General features: G+C 42.6%; 1 protein-coding gene across 2 annotated transcripts; it reads left to right on the forward strand.

Annotated features, from left to right (window-relative positions):
- The first annotated feature begins 14,728 nt into the window (after positions 1-14,728).
- LOC123821029 (pulmonary surfactant-associated protein A-like) lies at positions 14,729-18,462 on the forward strand. 2 transcript variants are annotated; one of them, XM_045842302.1, is made up of 5 exons: positions 14,729-15,220; positions 16,057-16,251; positions 16,535-16,654; positions 17,424-17,501; positions 17,966-18,462. In XM_045842302.1, exons 2-5 carry the CDS (start codon positions 16,080-16,082, stop codon positions 18,340-18,342), a joined length of 747 nt encoding a protein of 248 aa, XP_045698258.1. In that variant the 5' UTR covers positions 14,729-15,220; positions 16,057-16,079; the 3' UTR covers positions 18,343-18,462. The 2 variants fall into 2 exon arrangements, with proteins under 2 accessions (XP_045698258.1, XP_045698257.1); XM_045842301.1 differs by lacking the exon at positions 14,729-15,220 and having other exon boundaries at positions 16,003-16,251.
- Positions 18,463-22,219: the final 3,757 nt, after the last annotated feature.

Below are 22,219 nucleotides of genomic sequence, written 5' to 3' on the forward strand. Positions count from 1 at the left end.
CCTTGAGTTTTCTTCCCACACCTCCCCTGACCACAATCCTCTTAACAGGAGGAGGCGGAGTCTTGATATTTTTAGGTGACCTAAGGCCAAGTGGGCTGTTCTATTCTTCTCCTTGGGCTGAGGGATCCCCTAAAACAGCCTCAGGGTCTGAACCTGGCCAGGATGACCCCCCCCCCCCACACACACCCCTCGTCCACAGTCACTTGGCCTCTCCCAGGAGGTGCTGCTGTTCCCTCCACCTCTGTGTGTAGACCTCTGAAAGGTTGCTCTGAACACTCTCTTTAAAAAAAAAAATCATCCTATAATGACCTCTTAGACTTTGGCATCAAAACATTCGGAGTTTCTGAGTTCTAAGATATTTTATTTTTACTTAATTTTATTTTTTAAAATTTTATTGTATATTTTTACTTTACCTCTTAGTCCCCTTATACCTCCCTCCCTCCCCCCACCCCCAGCAATCACTACACTGTTGTCCATGTCCATGAGTCTTTTTTCCTTTTGGCTCAATCCCTCCATACCCTAACCTCCCCTCACCACTAGCTGTCATCCTGCTCTCCATCTGTGACAAAATATTGCCAACCAAATACAGCAATGCATCAGAAAGATCATACACCATGATCAAGTGGGATTTATTCCAGGAATGCAAGATTGGTACAACATTCTCAAGTCAATAAATGTGATTTGCCATATAAACAAAATGAAGGATAAAAACCATATGATCATATCAATAGATGCAGAAAAAGCACTAGATAAAATCCAGTACCCATTTATTATAAAACTCGCAGCAAAGTAGAAATGAGGGATCATACCTAAACATAATAAAGGTTATATATGACAAACCCACTACCAGCATCATACTCAATGGATGCACTGAACTAATATGATATTTTAATTTGTTTCTATCTCATTTCTCCTCTTTCTTTGTGTTTCATTTTCCATTTCTAACTTTGTGAGCTGCATGTTAGTTCCAGTGGCTTCTAGATCCAAAATTTACTCAAGAGGGAGTTCTGAAACTTCCAAGTGATTGTTTTCTTTCAATTTTCTCATGTATTTCTATTGTCACTGATAGGCAATTAATGAAAATAATCTTTGTTATTTTGAGATTTTCATTGCAGCCTAAAATGGTGAACTCTATAAGTGCTATGTGGTTACCTGATGTTGTCAGGGTATAGATTTGCATTTATTTCAATCTGTTAATATCTAAAATTATATATTTATATTTTAAATTATATGATTCAGATATTCCTGTGAATAGGAATTTTAAGCTTTCTTTAGGAAGCAACTGACGAGAGAATAATTGTGAATTCTAAGGAATGATGGCTTTATCCTTTTTTCCTCCTCACTCCCTCCCCTTACCTTGCACTTTTCCTTCCTCCCCCCACCCTCTTTTTTTCATTTCCTTGCCTTTTAAGACATGCATAGAGCACTGAGCACCCTGTCTTGGGACATGGACTGAGGAGCCCAGGGGTCACGGGTGGGTATGTGCTTACCACATGGGCAGTGAAAGGAAGGGCTTTCCAGGCAGAGGGAGCAGTAAGGGCACAGGATAGGGTGGGTTGTCTGGGACCATAGCAGGTAGGGTTTCAGTAGAGGTGGGGCTTGGGGAGTTGTGGAGTTGAGGGTGTGTGATTTTGTTGCCACCTGCCCCCACCCCTCTCTAATGATTGTCTACCTTGATTACCAGGCACAGCTTTGGCTCTGGGCACAACCCCAGTCTCCTCAGTGTTGTGGCCCAGCAGGCCATGGTGGCCACAGGGACACTTCACTGGCCTAGGGACCTGAGCTGTGATAACAATGAACCTGGAAATGACATGGGGTTTCGTGACAGAAGAAATTTTTGATGTGAGACCAAGTCTTGCTGTCCTGGATTTGAGTGGAGATGGTGGAGGGTATCATGGCCATAGTTCTCTTGTTTTTCATGGACTTATTCAATTGGTGAAAGAAAGACATTCTCTACCAAAAGACAAGGAACATGCCTGTAGGATTTCAGCACAAGAAAAATGTAAAGCTCTCATCAGGTTTTTTCCTGGGATAGAAGAAAAAAGCCCAGAAGTGCATGATGTCCTGGACCTGTCCAAAATGGACCTGGAGCTATAGAAAGTGAGTCAAAGATTTTTTCAGAAAAGCTGGGAAAAGATGTTTCTTCTTCTCAGGACCAGATTCTGTCCCTTGAACTGAAAGCTCATTATCATTGGTTGAGAGTTTGGGAGACTGAAAGAAACTACATCATCACCAGATGGGAGGTGCACACCTGAGACAGAAATGGAGAAAAGATAAGCTTCTGGATGTAGAACCTCCCTCATGTGTCTGACCCAAATGAAGAGTTTGTCAGGAAGCATGTGATCCCCTCCACTTATCCCCTCTGGGTTGCCAGACTCCACCCCCCACCCCCCCACACACACACTCCCCTTCCTGTGCTTCATTTCCAAAGGCTTACAGCAGGAGGGTTTTCTCTTCCACCTCTCCTTCCAGGAAACCCAGGGGAGCCCTGAACTGGTGTCCCGTGAGGGGGTGGTCATGGTCACAGGTGGGCACAGGTAACCAGGTTCTTAGTGATCGGGACAAAGAATTGAACTGAACACCCAGAGTTTATAGCAGAGAACATGGGAGCAGGCCAACTCCAAGCAGAGATTGGCCTCATGGGCTGGAGGGACTCTATTCTTATAGGGTAGATCCTTCCTGGCTAGTTTTGGTGGGCTTTTACTGAGCATGTACAAGTAGTTGTATTATTTTAAAGCTACCACTCCTTCTCCTGGGGTCTCCCTGTACTAGGTTCACCTTTCCCTTCGCCAGATAATTATAGCTCTCCATGCTAGAGATTGGTGAAAAAGAAAGGAGTTATTTATTCAAGTTATAGACTAAAAGTAATGACTTGATGTCTTCGTCAAAATCTCAAAGTCCTTTAAAACACCCATAAACACACACAGTCCTTCCTTCCCCCCTTTGCCCAGTCTGGGGTACTGTATCTCAGGGAAAGAAATAGAAGTCCATGGCTCAGGCAGCTCGCGGTTCTTCCCAGTAATCTGTGTTCAGCTGGTAGGCCTTTCTTGGTTCTCAGTACCATTAGCTGTGTTGCTGGGATCTCCAGCTAAAGCTGTGTGGTGGTTCTTTGCTAAAGCTGCATGGTGATTCTTCTCATGGCTGCAGGGGTGAGGGGGTCCCCCAGTGCCAAAAGTGCATGATCCTCCATACATGGCTGCAGTGGCGTGCTTCTCTTCAATGGCTGCCAAGTCTGGGTTTAAATATCCTTCCGGCTTTACTGGGCTCCATCAGGAGTCTGCGCAGGGGTGGCCCTATGTCGTGGAGCCAATCATCTCCAAGATCTCATGCAGGTGCTGTAACTAGGGGGAGTTGCCTCCCAGTTACATCTTGGGGGGAAGTTCCTTTCACACCCCTGGCTCAGAGCATGGCCACAGCTATTTAACATATCTATGCAACCAGTTAAAGGTTATAGATATGGAGTTTTTATTGAGGATTTTATTTTTTTATTTTTTTATTTTTTTAAATCATTGTTCAAATACAGTTTTCTCCTTTTTACTCTCAATCCATTCCCCCCTCCCACCCCTCCCCACTTCCCTCCCATTACCACCCTCCCCTTAGTTTATGACCATGTGTCCTTTAAGTTTGTTCCTGTGAACCCTTCCCACTGTCCTCTTAAATTCCCTCTACTCTCCCCTGTGGTCACTGTCAGCCTGTCCTCTGTTTCAGTGTCTTTGGTTACATTTTGTTTGTTTCTTTGTTTTGTTGTTTAGGTTCCTGTTAAAGGGGAGATCATATGGTATTTGTCTTTCACTGCCTGGCTTCTTTCGCTTAGCATAATGTTTTCCAGCTCCATCCATGCTGTTGCAAAAGGTAGGAGCGCCTTCTTTCTTTCTGCTGCATAGAATTCCATTGTGTAAATGTACCATAGTTTTTTGGTCCATTCATTTACTGATGGGCATCTTGGTTGCTTCCAGCATCTAGCTATTGTAAATTGTGCTGCTATGAACATTGGGATGCATAGGTTCTTTTGAATTGGTGTTTTAGTATTCTTAGGATAGAGTCCCAGCAGTGGAATTGCAGGGTCAAAAGGCAGATCCATTTTTAGTTTTCTGAGGAAGTTCCATACTGCTTTCCATAGTGGTTGTACCAGTCTGCACTCCCACCAGCAGTGCACTAGGGATCCCTTTTCTCCACAACCTCTCCAACACTTGTTGTTTGTTGCTTTGTTTATGATGGCCATTCTGTCTGGTGTGAAGTGGTATCTCATTGTGGTTTTAATTTGCATCTCTCTGATAGCTAGCGATATTGAACATCGTTTCATGTGTCTTTGGATTTTCTGTATGTCCTCCTTGGAGAAGTGCCTGTTCAAGTCCTTTGCCCACTTTTTAATTGGATTCCTTGTCTTCTTAGAGTGCAGTCTTGGAAGTTCTTTATATATTTTGGAGATTCAACCCTTGTCTGAGGTATCATTGGCAAATATGTTTTCCCATACAGTTGGTTCTCTTTTTAATTTTGTTACTGTTTTCTTTAGCTGTGCAGAAGCTTTTAATTTTGATGAGGTCCCATTTGTTTATTCTTTCTTTTATGTCCCTTGCTCATGTGGACATGTCAGTAAAAAAGTTTCTGTGTGAAATATCTGAGATTTTCCTACCTACGTTCGCCCTAGGACTTTTATGGTGTCACCTTTTATATTTAAGTCTTTTACCCACCTTGAATTTATTTTTGTATATGGTGTAATTTGGGGCTCAAGTTTCATTTTTTTTGCACGTAGCTGTCCAGTTCTCCAAACACCATTTGTTGAAGAGTCTATTTTTATTCCATTTTATGTTGCTGCCCTCTTTGCAAATATTCATTGACCATAGAGACTTGGGCTTATTTCTGGGCTCTCTGTTCTGTTCCATTGGTCTATATGCCTGTTTTTATGCCAGTACCAGGCTGTTTTGATTACAGTGGCCTTGTAGTATAGTTCAGTGTCAGGTATTGTGATCCCTCCTACTTTACTCTTCTTTCTCAAAATTGCAGCAGCTATTCGGGGTCATTTATAATTCCATATAAATTTTTGAAGTGTTTGTTCTATGTCTTTGAATTTGCCATTGGTACTTTAATAGGAATTGCATTGAATGTGTAAATTGCTTTGGGTAGTATGGACATTTTGATGATATTAATTCTTCCAATCCATGAACACGGTATATGTTTCCATTTGTTTGTGTCTTCCTTGATTTCTTTCCTGAGTGTTATATAGTTTTCTGAATACAGGTCTTTTACCTCTTTGGTTAGGTTTATTCCTAGATATTTTATTTTTTCTTTTTGCTATTTCAAATGGAATTTTTTTCCTTGATCTCTGCTTCTGCTGTTTCATTGTTGGTGTACAGAAATGCCTTTGATTTCTGGATATTGACTTTGTATCCTGCTGTTTTGCCAAATTCATTTATTAGGTCAAGCAGTTTTTTGGTAGAGTCTATAAGATTTTCTATGTATACTATCATGTCATCTGCAAACAGTGACAGTTTTGTTTCCTCCTTTCCAATTTGGATGCCTTTTATTTCTTTTTCTTTTCTGATTGCTGTGGCTAAAATTTCCAGTACTACATTGAACAGAAGTGGTGAAAGTGGACAGCCTTGCCTTGTTCCTGATCTTAGTGGAAAAGATTTTAATTTTGCCCATTGAGTATGATGTTGGCTGTAGGTCTCTCGTATATGGCCTTTATTATGTTGAAAAATGTTCCCTCTATTCCCACTTTGCCAAATGTTTTTATCATGAATGGGTGCTGTACCTTGTCAAATGCCTTTTCTGCATCAATTGATATAATCATGTGGTTTTTGTCTTTGCTTTTGTTTATGTGATGTATTACATTTACTGACTTGCGAATATTGAACTATCCTTGCATCCCTGGAATGAATCCCACTTGGTCATGATGTATGATCTTTTTGATGTATTGTTAGATGCGGTTTGCCAGTATTTTGTTGAGGATTTTAGCATCAATGTTCATCAGTGATATTGGCCTGAAGTTTTCTTTCTTTATTGTGTCTTCATCTGGTTTTGGAATTAGGATGATGTTGGCCTCATAAAAAGAGTTTGGGAGACTCCCATCTCTTTGGATTTATCGGAATAGTCTGTGAAGGATAGGGGTTAGCTCTTCCTTAAATGCTTTGTAGAATTCTCCTGTGAAACCATCTGGTCCAGGGCTTTTGTGTATTGGGAGTTTTTTGATTACTGCTTCAATTTCTTTTGTTGTTATTGGTCTGTTCAGGCTTTCTGCTTCTTTTTCATTAAGTTTTGGAAGATTATATTTTTCTAGAAATTTGTCCATTTCATGTAGGTTTTCAAAATTCTTGGCATACAGTTCTTTGTAGTAATTTCTTACAATCCTTTGTATTTCTGTGGTATCTGTTGTAATCTCTCCTCTTTCATTTCTGATTGTGTTTATTTGGGTCTTCTCTCTTTTTTTCTTGATGAGTCTGCTTAAGGGCTTGTCGATTTTGTTTATCTTTTCAAAGAACCAGCTTTTGGATTCATTGATCCTTAGAATTGTGCTTTTAGTCTCTATGTCATTTAATTCTGCTCTGGTCTTGGTTATTTCCTTCCTTCTGCTTGCTCTGGGCTGCCTTTGTTGTTGTTCCTCGAGTTCTTGAAGACTTAGGGTTAGGTTGTTTGTTTGGAGTGTTTCTAACCTGTTTAGGTGGGCCTGTATCGCTATGAACTTCCCTCTCAGGACTGCCTTGGCTGTGTCCCATAAGTTTAGGGTTGTTGTGAGTTCATTTTCATTTGTTTCCAGAAACCTTTTGATTTCTTCCCTAATATCATTCTTGACCCACTCATTGTTTAATAGCATGCTATTTAATCTCCATGATTTTGAGTGTTTATGGTTTTTTTCCTTCGGGTTGGTTTCAAGCTTCAGTCCCTTGTGGTCTGAGAAAATGCTTGGTATGATTTCAATTTTCTTGAAATTCTTGAGGCTTGTTTTGTGTCCTATCATGTGGTCAATCTTTGAAAATGTTCTATGTACATTTGAAAGGAATGTTTATTTAGCTTCTTTTGGATGGAGGGCTCTGTGTATATCAGTAAAGTCCATTTCATCAAGGGTATTGTTCAGTGCCACAATATCTTTGTTGATATTTTGTTTAGAAGATCTGTCCATTTTTTGATAGTGGGGTGTTAAAATGTCCCACTATAATTGTGTTGCTGTCCATATCTTTCTTGAAGTCCTCTAAGATTTTCTTTATGTATTTCGGTGCTCGTATGTTGGGTGCATATATATTTACAATATTTATGTCTTCTTGATGGATTCTTCCCTTGAGTATTATGAAGTGACCTTCTGGATCTCTCTTTATGGACCTTTTTTGGAAGTCTATTTTGTCTGATATGAGTATTGCTACCCCAGCTTTTTTTTCCTGTCCATTTGCTTGGAAGATTTGTTTCCAGCCCTTCACTTTCAGCCTGTGTAGGTCTTTTATCCTGAGGTGGGTCTCTTGTAGACAGCAGATATGTGGGTCATTTTTTCTTATCCATTCAGCTATTCTGTGTCTTTTGACTGGAGCATTTAATCCATTTACATTTAAGGTTATTATTGATAGGTACTTATTCATTTTCTTTTATGTACGTGTGTTCCTCTCTCTCTCTCTCTCTCTCTCTCTCTCTCTCTCTCTCTCTCTCTCTCTCTCTCCCCCTCTCTCTCTCTCTTTCCCTCCCTCTCCCTCTCTCCTTTTCCTTCCCTTCCTTAAAGCAGTCCATTTAGGATCTCTTGCAGAGCTGGTTTGGTCGAGGCGTATTCTTTTAGACTTCTTTTGTCTGGGAAGCTTCTTATTTGGCCTTCTATCTTGATCGAGAGCCTTGCTGGATATAGCAGCCTTGGTTGCAGACCTCTGGTTCTCATTACCTGGAGTATTTCTTGCCATTCTCTTCTGGCTTGAAGTTTTTCCATTGAGTAGTCGGCTATTAGCCTTATTGGGGCTCCCTTGTATGTTACTTCCTTTTTCTCCCTTGCTGCCTTTAAGATTCTCTCTTGGTCTTGAAATTTTGCCATTTTAATTATGATGTGTCTTGAGGTGGGCCTCTTTGGGTTCCTCTTGATTGGGACTCTCTGTGTTTCCTGGATTTGTGTGACTTTTTCTCTCATCAAATTAGGAAAGTTCTCCTTCATTACTTGTTCAACTAGGTTTTCAATCCCTTGTTCTTCTTCTCCTTCTGGTATCCCTATTATATGGATATTATTACGTTTCATATTGTCTTGCATTTCTCTCAATCCCTCTTCATTCTTTCTGAGCCTCTTTTCCTTTTCTTGCTCTTTCTGGATGTTGTCTTCTACTTTGTCCTCCAGCTCGCTAATCCAATCTTCTGCTTCATCAGTCCTGCTTTTCATTCCTTCTACTGTGTTCTTCAGTTCAGATTGTATTCTTCATTTCCTCTTGACCTTTGTTGAGAGTTTCTATTTCCTTTTTCATGTTTATATAGTTTGCAGTGAGATTGATGTAGTTTCCCTCTACTTTCTGAAAACTCAATGTGAGTTCATTGAACTTCCTGATAATCATTGTTTTGAACTCACTGTCTGATAGTTGAGTTGCCTCTATTTCATTTAGCATTTTTCCTGAGGCTTCCTTGTTTCCCTTCAATTGGGGGTTGTTTCTTTGTGTCTCATTGTTTGTGTGTTTCTTCTTTTTTCTTCTTGTTTGTTAATTTGATCTGTTCTGATTCCCTCTAATTATGGTGTGAACTTCTGTGGTAGAATATTTGTGAGATTCAGTGGTGCAATCTCCTTCATGTATCTTGGTGTTCACAGCTTCCCTCTACTCTTTTTTGTGATCAGTTGGAGGAGTAAGGCAAAATGGTTTAGGACAGCAAGACAGTATACTATGATATTTACATTAGCAGCCAGTAGAGAAGAGATGGGTTATCCTTTGGCTCCTTATAGTGTTAACTCTGATCCTCCACCCCACTATCCACGTTTTAGAAAGGATGGAAAGAGGGTAAGACTCTTATTGGGGACGAGAGGATTGTTGGTTCGATCTAGAAAGCTGTGAGGCTGTGGGAGGTCAGATTCTAAGGTAGGGTTGGATTAAAGATTAGTATATAGGAGTAGTGTGTAAAAGAATAGAGACAACCCCCACAATAGTATAGTTCAGAAAATTGCAAAGTGGGCTGAGGTCAGGTAGGGGTATTGAGAAGTATTTACAATTGTATAGACTAGGTCTTACTAACAGTAATAGTAAAGTGACAGTCTTGTGACAGAATCGATGAGGTCTAGATAACAAGAATAAAGAGTATAGAACCTTGAGAGGTGTATTAATGGAACACAGATGAAGGATAGTAACTTATCAACACCTTGTAACTGACATACCAGAGGGAACCTATCAAATGACAGTATAACCAGCCAAGCAAAGAAGATTATACAGAAAGAAAAAGAATACCAAAATAATATTAAAATAAAAAATGTCTGAAAAGTGAGAAAAAAGATAATACAAATTTTCAGTAACTTTCAAGATAAAAAAAAAAGAAAAAGGAAAGAAAATGGTTATAGATATGTTAAATGACCACACCAGAGGTTAGCTGCAAAGGTTAGTTGCTATACAAAACAGCTCTAAATGGCCCTGCTCCATGTGTCCCTTCCTCCAACTCACACCTGTGGTGGAGGGTGAGGACATCCTATATATCTTTCTTTTTTTTTAAGATTTTATTTATTTATTTTTTAGAGAGGGAAGGGAGGGAGATGGAGAGAGAGAAATATCAACGTGCGGTTGCTGGGGGTCATGGCCTGCAACCCAGGCATGTGCCCTGACTGGGAATCAAACCCGCGACACTTTGGTTCGCAGCCCGCGCTCAATCCACTGAGCTACGCCAGCCAGGCCTATATATATTTCTAATATTTCCTGGACACCTTGGGTTCTGAACCCCATTACAAGTCCTTCTTTCAGGGTCCCTCTGGCTGCACCCTCCTACAATCATCATCCTCTGTATTGTCCCTGATGGGCTGAGGTTTCCCTGGACACCCTTATCCAGAAAATGGAAATGAGTTGCCTCAAAGCTCCACTGAGCCTGCAGATGATCCTGCTAGTCCAAGTCCCAAATCACCATGAGGCACTGTGTACTCTCTCACTTTTGTTCAAATGTGTTTTAAAATTATCTATATCTGTGTTTAGTGTAAAAACTTTTTATATAAGTGTTTACTTTTTTCTTGGATTTTTTTTAGATTTTACCTTTTCTCAGTATTATAAATAAACTCCTGGATAGAATTTAGTAAATAGTGGTTATTTAAACTATTAAATATAATTTCTAGAGAACACAAGGAGTTATATTGAATTTGATGACACAATCCACTCTTTCTTAAAAAACATCTGGAGACAGTTCAACCACCAGAGACATTAGAAATATTAGAGCATTTTCTCCCTGCCAGTGCTTCTCTGTCACTCAGTGGTAAGAGAACAGTGGAGTTTACTTCATGGTCTCCATAAACAGTAGTTTATTAAAGAATGGCTGTGCCCTGCTGACTGTGTGGAGGGAAGGAGTATAGAAGGAGAGGCCCAGGAGGCTCCTGGTGGTCTGAGTCCTGCAGGGCTGCTGCACTCTGGTTGTCAGGGCCCCGGCCAGGACTTTACCAAATTCAGCTACTCAGGGCAGCAGAAGATGGATACAGGCTGGGGTTCTCATTTCTGTTCCACCTTACCAAGGGATATGGGCTGCTGGGGCCCTCATTCTTGTCATCTAGAGTGAAGAGGCCTCCCCAATATCACCACTGCTTGTACAATGTGCCAAGGGCCTTGGGGCACCCTGTGCCAAGCTCTGGAGCACCTTCTGCCTTGGGGTTGGGGATTGAAGTGTGTGTTTCTGTGCCCAGCAGTCCAGCTGAGCTAGGATCAAGCATGCCCAGGGATTGATGTAGGTTATGGGCAAAGAGCAAGGCCGTATGGAGCCTCTGCATGATACAGTAAGCAGTCTTAGGACCTTAGGCTTGGAAGAGGTCTGCTATGCAGAATAACAGTCTAGGGACACCCTGTCCAGGGCTTGATTCACAACTGTGGGCATTGTGGGCAGAGAATGTGCTGGGTTCTTCAGGAAAATCACACCTAAGATGCTCTGGAGTTGGCTGGAAAATGTTTGAATCGAGTTCTAGAATCTGCAGGCTGCCCACCTCTGGTAAGTTATGGAACCTCACTGAGCCTCAGTTTCCTCCTCTGTTAGAAGGGAGCCTCCCCTCCAGTGAGCCTCAGAGAGATACCATAAATGGACCTACTAGCTAGTGCCTGGTACCTAGCAGGGGCTCAGAAATGGACAGTGGTTCACATTAGGCTTCTCCAGGTATATAACAGTATACCAGCTTTTGTGGGCAACTTAGGATGGGACAATTAGCCAGAAAAGCCCTCACACAGGGCAAAGATTGAATCTATCAGACTAGTCATGGGTAAGCAGGATCCTCGTGGATACAGCCTGGGTAAGTCAGAGGTTTAAACTATGGTTCCCATCCTATCAAGGCACCTGATGCAAAGGAGCCCTCATGGAGGTGGGATGAATGAACAGGGCGGGTGATATGTGACCTTGGTCTACAGATCATGCAGCTGCAGTTTTTCATATGGACGCCAGAGAGCAGAACTGACTCACACATTCCCTGTGGGAAGGAGGAAAGGCTCCTTCTTGGGAGTTCTGTGTGCTTCACAGAGATCAGCCCCAGGATTCAGAGACCTGAAACCTTCCATGAGGAATGAGGCAGGAGCAACATGGAAGGTTCAGGTAACAAAGCCCTTGAGAATACAGTGAGATCTTGTTTTTTCCATGATAAAAACAGAAAACTCTAAAAGAATATTTGAAATCGGAGGGAGGTGGGGAGGGCTGGGTGGGTGGGCTGGGATGGGAGTAAAAGATAGAAAATTGTACTTGAACAATAATTAAAATAAAATTTAAAAAAGAAAAAAAATAAAAGAATATTTGAATTCAGACCCCATCTTTTCAGAGAATGATCATGTTATTTGACACACCAAAAATGAGCTTGAGGACAGCAGGACTGAAGGACTGTCCTGGGCAGCTGTACTAGTTTCATAGTCCAGATAATGAAAAGAAAACAGGATCTCGAACAGATACCTACACTTCCACTTTCGTTTCAGCATTATTCAGCATTATTCATGATAGCCAGCATATGGAAACAACCTAAATGTTTGTGTGTATGTGTATATGTGTGTGTGTGTGTGTGTGTGTGTGTGTGTGTGTATACACACTATATCTAAATTGAAAAATTCAGCCACAAGAAAGAAGGTGTTCTTGCCATTTGCAACAATGTAGATGGATCTTGAAGGCATTATGCTACCAAAATAAGTCAGACAGAAAAAATGCAAATAGTGTGTGATATCACTTATATAATGTGGAACCCTAGAAAATCTCAAATTGTAGACACAGAGTAGAATTGTGGTTACCAGGGGCTGGGTGGAAGAAATGGGAGATGTTGGTCAAATGGTACAAATTTCCAGTTAAAAGATAAATCAGGTCTGGGGATCTAATGTGCAGCATGGTGATTACAGTTAACAGTACTGCATTATGTACTTGAAAGTTGCTAGGAAAATAGATCTTAAATATTTTCACCGCAAAAAGTAAATGGTAATTATTTGAGGTGATGAGGGTATTAACATTATTGTGGCAATCATTTCATGATTATGTGTATTAACTCAACATGTATACCTTAAATTTCATGTTATGTCAATTATACTTCTATAAGGTTAAAAAAAGCCTAGACATGATGTGCTTCTCTGGAGTTCAGAAGGCACGCGGGATAGTACTGACAATACTAAGGGCAGGGAGAAAGGTGAAAAGGCTGTGTTGGTAGAAAATTAAGAGAAAAATAAATAATGTGAATTTTTTAACAAATTGTCATTTTTGGGGGACAAGAAATAGGTTTATTTGTTGTTATTTTTAATGAAATTACACTCATTGGAAAGGCAGCAATATAATATGTATTTATTTATTGAATATGTTAATTGTACCAGTGAATAACAGGTTCAATTCTTTTCCTTCATGTTGTTGAACTGCCTCCTAGATTCCTGCAATTAAACCTTGATCCAAGCAGTAAATTTATTTGTTTATCCTTTTGTCTTTATGTACAATGAAGACAAGCACAGACTTCTGACTGTGGGAATCTTATGACAGAGAATTTAAAGTGGACTTCAGGAGACCTGGGTAATAATCTCTCTCTCTCCCTTTTTCTCTCTCATTCATTCCTTCCCTCCCTTCATCTCCCTCTTTCCTGTGTGTGTCAGAAAGGGCAGGCAGAACACTCCAGAACAAAGAAAAATCATGATCAGAAAAAGAGAGACATGAAAAGCACCCCTCAATTCTGTGCACTAGCAGTGCTTTCTTTTTAGAGGTTGCAGAAGGGAAAATGGTGGGACACAGGATGAAGGCGGTAAAGCCAGGTAGCTAATTGAATAGTCATTTTATTAGAATTGTATATGGCATATATTTGCATGTTGCCACTAAACTTGTGAGTGACTTCAATGATTAGATAAACAGTTAACTTAAGAAATTAAATAAAATGCCCCATGATATTCTATCACTTTTTAACAAAAAGTAATATCTGAATTATGTTAATTTCTAGATTTTGATGGTTCTATTGTGGTTGTATAGGAAAATATATTTGTGTGGAAGTTCTGGGGTGATGGATCTATCATATTGGCTACCTACTCTTAATGGATTCAGAAAAAAAAATCTGTACTAAACCTGCAACTTTTCTATAAGTTTTTGATATTGTTTCAGAATAATAATAAAAATGATAAACCAAGGCTGACATTTATATGAACTGACCAAGATTACATGGATAATAAGTGGCAGCTCCAAATTTCAACTCAGGCCTCTCTGACTCCCAAATCCACACCCTCCCCCGCCAAGCACATGGCCCTGGACATCCCAGGTACCTCTCTCCAGACCCTTCAAAATCTTCCCTAGAAGATCTCTGTTCCTGCTCCTTCACCTGCAGAACAGCCTCCCTCTCCCAACCAGAGTTGAAGTCTTTTTGATGGAAGTGCTTCCCCAGCTGACCCCGGCCCTGCCCTGGCCCTGGCTCCTCCATCCCACTTGGCCCAGCACCCACACTGGGGCACATGGCTGGCAGTGGCTGGGCAGCTGAAAGCACTCAGTGCTCCAAGTAAGCTCTGGCTGGCTTCCTGTCTCCAAGAGTGGGGTTCCATTAGCTGAGCTCCCACTCTGCAAAAGTTCTCCAGCTCTTCCTGAGGATCTCGAGACTTTTCAAACCACTAACAAGTAAGCATGGCAATTTTTTCTTGTCTTAGTTCTGCACTGTTACCAATCCTACTGTTTGAGATTTCCTCCTAATCAAGTGGCTTGAATAAGGAATATCATGAATTAGGGCTTCACATATTATTTCACCACTTAAACACGTCATCATTGCAGATTATCAGATATCACCCATGGCCAAAGGCAGAGCCTGCTGCTCTCCTGTGACTTCAGGCCCTGCCCTGCTCCCCATAGCTGAATCTGTCAATGCAGAGCAAAGGGGAATATGTGTTACCTGTAATGCCACCGTCATTACCTGTCACTCTGAACCACATGGCCACCAACTCAGCCACAGGCTCTAGAAGCACGAGCTGGGAGGCCTGGAAGCTCATTGCTGAGGCACATCCCATGACAGATAGTTTGTTCCAAATCAACCTGATGACCCTCAACTTGAATCAGGGCCTCTCCACTGTCTGGGACCACATGGAACCTTCCAAGAGTTAAAGAGGCTCTGGAGCTAGCATGGCCCCAGAGAGGAGTCACGTGGATATATCCTTGCATGCTGTTAATCTGCTTCTTTGCTCTCCTGGGAAGAATCTAGCCTTGATATTCTCTGTTGGCAGTGGGCATTTGGGGGATGATGATCCTTGCATGTAAGTATCACCAGCCAGGATAGTGGGGGGAAGTCCAGGTGGGGGAGGGCTTCCTAGCCCTGTGTAAGTACTCTTATCCTGCACTGCTTGGAAACTGGTTATGAAGAGTGGGGAGCCTCTAGCCCATGAGCAATTTCCCTTCTTACAGACCTGGAGTTTCTCTTTAGCAGGTTTCCTAAGTACCCCTCCAGCCTGAGTGCTCTGTGAAGAAATGTGCTGTGTAAATAAGACTTCTTCCTGACTGGCCCTCCCTGGCATAGAGGTCCTTGTGACAGGAGCCTCTCCAGGCTGCAGGGGAAGTCTGCATCTGTATAAATGGTGCAGTCTACCTCTCCACTATGACCTGGAGGTAGAGATCCACGTAGGCTCTGTGTGTGTAGGTGAGTTAAGCTCCATCTCCTGGGTGTTCTCCAATACACACATTGGAGACAGTGAGAACCAGCCCATCAGTCATAGGCTTAACTCAGAGCCAGGCTGGGAAGAAGGGGGCCTCTACCCACACCCCTGCAGTTGTTTCACAAAATTTTAACGATGGTGCAAGCAGAAAGGCTTGCAAATATCCTTATACTTTGCTGGGTTCCTCAGCTAGGTCCATTCCCACCAGGATTTCAGCAGGGACTGCTAAGGGTCGGGGAGGGGGGGCACGTTGCAAAGAACAGCCTGCCAAGGAGAAGGGGTTACCCCAGCAGGGGGAGGGGGTCTCCCCATCATTGACTATCTTGGAGTATCCAGGCCATGGACCCTGGTTATCTTCATTCATTCTCAGGAACATGGTCCCTTAGTACCTGAAAAGAGGGTAGCTGAGAGGATAAGAGACAGAGTAGATGAATGGCCACATCCTCTTCCCAAGAGGGACAGGTTAGGATTGTCTCCAGGGCAAGGAAATTTTAGCTGAAGTTAGCAATGGTGAAGTGAGTTCCTCATGGTCATACAACAAGGTACAAGCAGAGACTTCATTAGAACCTAGGCGCCCTGACTCTCCAGATCTTTTTACCCTATACCTCCTCACTTGCCCAGGTATGACACCACCCCAAGCCAGACCAATGGGGCATGAGACTATGTTAGATGCCAGATGATGCTAGGAGTTTCCAATAATAATTTGGGTCTTCCCAGAGCTCCTGCCTATACCTGCCCTAGCCCGGAGGCTCAGCCATGGGAGGGAAGGGGAGACTTTTGCAAATGCTTCAGATGGTCTGGCAGCCCTTTCTTTCTGCAGGAGGAGCAGCTGGGACAGGAGCCATGTTGCTGTGCTCTTTGGCCCTCTCCCTCATCCTACTGATGGTCTCTGGCATTGAGTGCGAAGTGAAGGAAATTTGTGTTGGAAGCTCAGGCATCCCTGGCACTCCAGGGTCACATGGCCTGCCAGGCAGAGATGGAAGAGATGGAATCAAAGGAGACCCTGGACCTCCAGGTACTGGCTGGGGGACCCTTTCTTCAGCTGAGGGACAGTGACCTGTTTTCAGGAGCCCAGTGTGTTCAGGGCTCTAGACTTGGTCCAAGGGTCAGCTGGATGGTGGGGCATGGTGGGAGTTTCCTGGAGCCCTTAGACTGGAACACCCCTGCAGGGTTTCTCCTCAAAGTACCTCCGTGCTAACAGATGAGTCAGCCTGGCTAATAATGGAGGTCCAGGCACACCAATCTAACCTTGTTATGGATGATAGATATCATATATCCATGTCCCCTTCTCTCTACAGGCCCCATGGGCCCCCCTGGAGGAATGCCAGGCCTCCCTGGGCGTGATGGGCTGGTTGGAGCCCCTGGCATTGCTGGTGAGCATGGAGAAAAGGGAGAACCTGGTGAGAGGGGCCCTCCAGGTGAGCAAGGTGGGGAAGGTGGGCAATGGCAACCTGAACACAGTGCCCATGACATAGTCACATGAGAGATGATGGGGATCAGACAAAACTGTGGAGGCTCCCAAAGGGCATATTGCTCAATCTAAATAAGAGATTACAGGATTGTGGAGAGAAATCAGAAGAGTATGGGTAATAGACCACAATGCAGGGACTGATGGGTGTTGAAAGTGCTCCATACACACAGCTGCTGTGATGGGAGGCACAGGGTGATGGGTGTAGAAAAGGGAGCAGTACTGGGAGGCAGGGGAGTCCCTTCCTAGGGGTGAGGTGCTGGGGGCATTCTGAAAAGTATAGTGGGTCTTGTGGACCAAAGATCCAAGCAGATGGTGTGGTTGGGAGCCCCATATGCAGAGGAAAACTCCAAAGCTTTGAACAGTAATCAAGATCCATCAGGAAAGTACAAAGAGAACCACACTTACCCTTGGGACAGGGACCTTTGCGCAGAAACTAGAGAAACCCACAGAAGTGAACAGACAGAGCCATTAAAAACTGTGGCAGGAGAGGAGAGGAGAGATAGGCTCAGCAGGTACAAGTCTGCATGAAAGGATACATGTTTTGGGAGTATGGAAACACACTCCACTGTAATGGACCCTTACAACTTCGGGCCTACACAGTGGGTATGGACAAATAGAGAGAAGAATGTCAGGCTTGCAGGTGGTATCACACCTGCTTGGCAGCAACTGAGGTCTCTGTTGGCTTGCCCTCATACTGTATGGGGTTTTCTCTACAGGGCTTCCAGCTTATCTAGATGAGGAGCTCCAAAACACACTCCACAACTTGAGGCATCAAATCTGGCAGTCAACAGGAGGTAAGGGGCCTCTTAGGGACATATAACACAGGGTGGGGCTCTCCCTAATTTCTCCTCATCTTCAGCACCAAGCTCCAGAACCTAGTATGGGTGTGGACATGCATGTTCTGGGGAAAATAATGATGCTTCCCTTTTCTGATGTCTTTGATGGCCCAAAGCAGACAGAGGTGGAGATAGATTAGCTCCTCATGTCATGGGAAAGCAAGTTCTCTGCCTATCTTGCTTTCTATTGAATCCCAGAAAATTGCAATATTGGGCACATAATAAGACAGTTTAAAAAATAATTGTTAAATGGATAAGTGAATGAATAAAATGATGAAAGCACAGAGGAGAATTTAGAAAGACTAGGATTGGAAGATGGAGGGAAGACAGAGGCAGAGATGAAGAGACTGGAGAGAGTATAAAGGCAGAGCCCAAGTGAGACAAAGAGGCCAGTGGCCTGACCCATATTCCTCTGCTCTCAGTCCTCAGTTTGCAGGGTTCCATGCTGAGAGTGGGAGAGAAGATCTTCTCCACCAATGGGCAGTCAGCCAATTTTGATGCCATTAGAGACTTATGTGACAGAGTTGGTGGCAGCATTGCAGTCCCAAGGAGCCCAGAAGAGAATGACGCCATTGCAAGCATTGTGAAGAAGCACAACACTTATACCTACCTGGGTCTAGCTGGGGACCCTATCTCTGGAGTCTTCTACTACCTGGATAGGACCCCTGTGAATTATACCAACTGGTACCCAGGGGAGCCTAGGGGTCAGGGTAAAGAGAAGTGTGTGGAGATGTACACAGATGGGCAGTGGAATGATAAGAGCTGCCTGCAGTACCGACTAGCCATCTGTGAGTTTTGACCACGCATCAAGGCCATGGAAGAGATAGGGTCCTGCCTTGCTTTTCAGCTTCTATCCTGCAGATCCACCTGATATATGAAATGCTATAACTCCTTTGTAACAAAATTTACTTGTGGCTATTCAAGTAGGAGGTGACTCCTCTCTCGAGTAGAGCCCTACTTGAGAAGCTGTTAACATCAGCTTCCCCCTAGATCACTAATTAGTCTGACATACCCCCTGGATCTCCTTCTCAGCACTGCACTTTAGGCAGCCACTCCTAACTTAGCCCTGTGTCAAGAGACAGAGACTTCTTTCTTCCTCTTCATATTCAGTTCATTTATAGATGGCAACAGTGAGATGCTGGGTTGGAAGCTCCCTCCAAAATCACAGGAGGTGCTTGCTTCCTGGCCCCCTCTACTCTTTCTCTGCAGCCCACTGCCTACCCAGTCTCATTAAGATTTATCAGTTCTGGTTGAGCATATGATAGAAGCAGCTCTCCATGATGTCAGAGCATCACTGGTGCCCCAGCATAGTGAAGGCCAACCCAACCATAATGATTGGCGTACATTATCCACTCCCTTGAGTCTTGGGTGTCAACTCAACTCCCCAACCTCAAAGCAAATAGTCTATACCTCCAGAGAAGATCTTACCCCCACCCCAAATATAACCCAAGTGACTTCTTGCTGATGCTCATATCTCCACACAACTTCAGATCTCATGAGGTGTTCATACCACTCATCATACCACTGACTATTTATTGAGCACATGCTATGTACCAAACACCTTAACAAGCACTTCTGGCAAATAAATTATTAAATATTTAAATGCCATGGGATGAGCATTATTTTCCATGTCTTTTAGGGTCTTTAAGGGTCACTGAAGACACTGAAGACACAATGAGGACACTGAAACTTAAAGAAATTAAATGTTTTTGAGTTTTATTACATAGAACAAGTGGCAGAGACTTGATTCAAACCCATCTACCTGGACCTGAAGCTTATAATCGTATCCACCCTACTCTCTCACTGAACAGAGATGATTTAAGTGTAATAATTCATGCATGTGTTAACATCAGCTTCCATTGCTCTGGTTCCAAGAAACATTATATTTCTGTATTATTATAAATCAACTTAACTGGCTCTGAGCCCCCACTTACCTAAAAAATGGAAAATTCAGTCTCAGGTTATGCTTTCTTTGTTGAGTGGGAGGGCAACTTGCTCTCCACTCACAGGTTTTCTGGGCAAATAAAGAAATACAGAAAACATCTGGAAAAATACCAGTGTTGATGTCTGGAATTAAGATAACTCCTGCTCTAAGTCTATGTAGTCCATTTTGGGTGGTGATATCATGTCTTCCATTTCTCACTTGGCCACCTGGATGTTTTCTATAACCAGGGCTGTCCCAGGTCTCTGTGAGCCACCCCAGTCTCAGGTATGCATGCAATGGGACTATGCCCTAGTGCTCTGTGGGAATAGTATCATGTCCCTACTGGCTTAAGGAAGCAACCATATACATGTCCCATTTCAGAAAGGTTCCCACTTCTCCCACCTTCTCATCTTTGAATGCTCTTCCTCACTGCATATAGTTCTTTTCTTAAGCAAGAGTAAGCTGTGGACCAAAACCCACAAAGCCAAATGGGAATGAGCAGAAATATTTTTCACTCTTTTGTGAATGGTAATTTTTAATCTGGTCACCTTCCTACATGTGCTTAGGGCCCAGCAGACAAATTATTGAACCTTCCCCAAAATTCAAAGAGCAAGGAGAAGTATATGTTCCCTATTTTACAGATGAACAGTCTAATCCTCTAAAAATTGATGTTTTCTCATTTCTTATTAGGTTCCTTTTTTATGTTATGGTTTTATTTGCTATTGTTACAATGTCACTTTATCACATTTTAAATTAATTATTGCTGGTTTATAAGATTTATTTTTTTGTTGAACTTATATTGAGCCACCTTCATGGATTCTCATTTATCCCCTAATATTTCTAATATAATTGGTCATTTTATATTTTATAAATATTTGATTATATTTATTAATGATAGAAATTTTGCTTATTTATTATGATTAATTTTTTTATTGCACTACCAGTGTCAAATAGAAAATACTTCTACCTGAAAGATACTACTCTCTCTTAGCCTAAGCTTGTTTGGTAGCAGATAGAATGGAATCCAGTGATCTTTTCAATTCCTTTCAGGCCCCAAACTTTCATATATATTGTTAATATTATATATATTTTGAAAATATTCTTTATTAAAAACATATAATAGAAAATCCTGGGACTTCTGGCAAAATGGAGGAATAGGTGGACGCACCGTACCTCCTCGCACAACCAAGATTAGAACAACAATTTACAGCTAGAATAACACTCAGAACTGATAGAGGATTTATCTGAATGGAAGTCGGACAGCCAAGAAGTTGAAGTAGACCCGTACTTCCAGACTGGTAGGCGGGCCGAGAGGACAAGCCGGGCGGACGCGGGTCGGCAGAGCGCGGAGGTCAGGGAAAACTTGGCGGCTCACAAGAACGCCGTGGTGGTCCCTGAGTATGCAAGCTGCGGCTAGTGGACCCAGTAAGGCAGCAATTGTGGACCAGGGGAGAGCTCGCAGCTCAGGATCCCAGAGAAGGGACTGAGATCCCAGGAGAACGGAACTACCACCACTGTTTCCTCCCGTCCCCACTCCCACACCCGCCCCCACATACAAGGTCACAATCTAGTGACTGGGGTGCCCAGCCCCAGTGAACACCTAAGGCTCTGCCCCTTACCATAACAAGAACGACCATACCAAAAAAGCAATGGCTCAAATAGAACAAATCTGTGCCCCAGAACTCATCCTTTTGAGCGACCAAGAAATAGCCAGTCTATCAGATGCACAGTTCAAAACACTGGTGATCAGCAAGCTCATGGAATTGGTTGATTTTGGGTGCAAATTAGACGAAAAGATGCAGGATACCATAAAAGAGATGCAGGAAGATAAACGGAAGAGAGCCAATAGTGAAGGGAAGGAAACTGGGTCTCAAAACAATACAGTGGACCAGAAGGAAGATAGAATCAACCAAGTAGGAAAGCATGATGAAATAAGAATTCAAAAAAATGAGGAGAAAATCCTGATTTGAGGATAGTATATATTTTTTTAAATTAAACTGTCTTCTTAATTGTGTGGAGTAGTCTCATACATCTTTTAATTAACATTTATTATATATTATTTTAAAGGTGCCAGGAGCCCTTATATGTTGTTGAAGATATTCAATGATAAAAGATATCTTTTGGGTGGGGCCCTGAATGTATAACTTCCAATACTGTATCATAGAAAATGTTCCTTGTTTTAGGGGTTTTTTCCTAGCTTGCTGTGCTTCATTTTAATCATGAATGTGTATTGAACTTTATCAGATGATTCTTTGGCATTTCTTTTAATCTAATAACACTAAAATGGTGTCTAGTGTGGGTTGAGTCATCTACTGTTCCTGGGTGCCACCATCTGGATCTCACAGGGGAGAGTAAGAGGCTTTACGTGCCTCATATTTTAAGGTTGTAGAAATGCCCGAGGGACCCAACTATGGAACCTGCAAGGAGGGGTCTGTTCAACATGAGTGACTTAATAATTCCCAGCCCCTTGATCCGTAAAGAGGGGAAGGAAGGCTGGTCCATCTTGAATGGAAGTTGTCCCTTCCTCTTCTCTCCCTGTGGACTGAGGGAAGAGACTATACTATCTTCCTCCCAATCTTGGCAAATAGAGATGTCCAAATTACGTTGCTTTCCCTGATTAAGTTACCTGAGGCAGAAATGCAGGTATTATATCCTGTTCTAAAATTACTGAAATACTAAATCAGCAGATGGCCTCATCTTGCTGTGGCATGGGGAGATGGAAAATGGGAGAATAGAACTGGGAGCAGGACTG

This window comes from Phyllostomus hastatus, unplaced genomic scaffold (genome assembly GCF_019186645.2).
Source record: "Phyllostomus hastatus isolate PE091 unplaced genomic scaffold, TTU_PhHast_1.1 phas_contig_38, whole genome shotgun sequence".
Lineage (NCBI taxonomy): Eukaryota > Metazoa > Chordata > Mammalia > Chiroptera > Phyllostomidae > Phyllostomus > Phyllostomus hastatus.

Bases quoted from the DNA above. Each gene is read 5' to 3' on its own strand.
- LOC123821029 (XM_045842301.1), top strand. From the start codon at position 16,020: ATGCTTCAGATGGTCTGGCAGCCCTTTCTTTCTGCAGGAGGAGCAGCT. The intron at 16,252-16,534 runs GTACTGGCTGGG...TTCTCTCTACAG, and splicing joins AGGAGACCCTGGACCTCCAG to GCCCCATGGGCCCCCCTGGA. The intron at 16,655-17,423 runs GTGAGCAAGGTG...TTTTCTCTACAG, and splicing joins TGGTGAGAGGGGCCCTCCAG to GGCTTCCAGCTTATCTAGAT.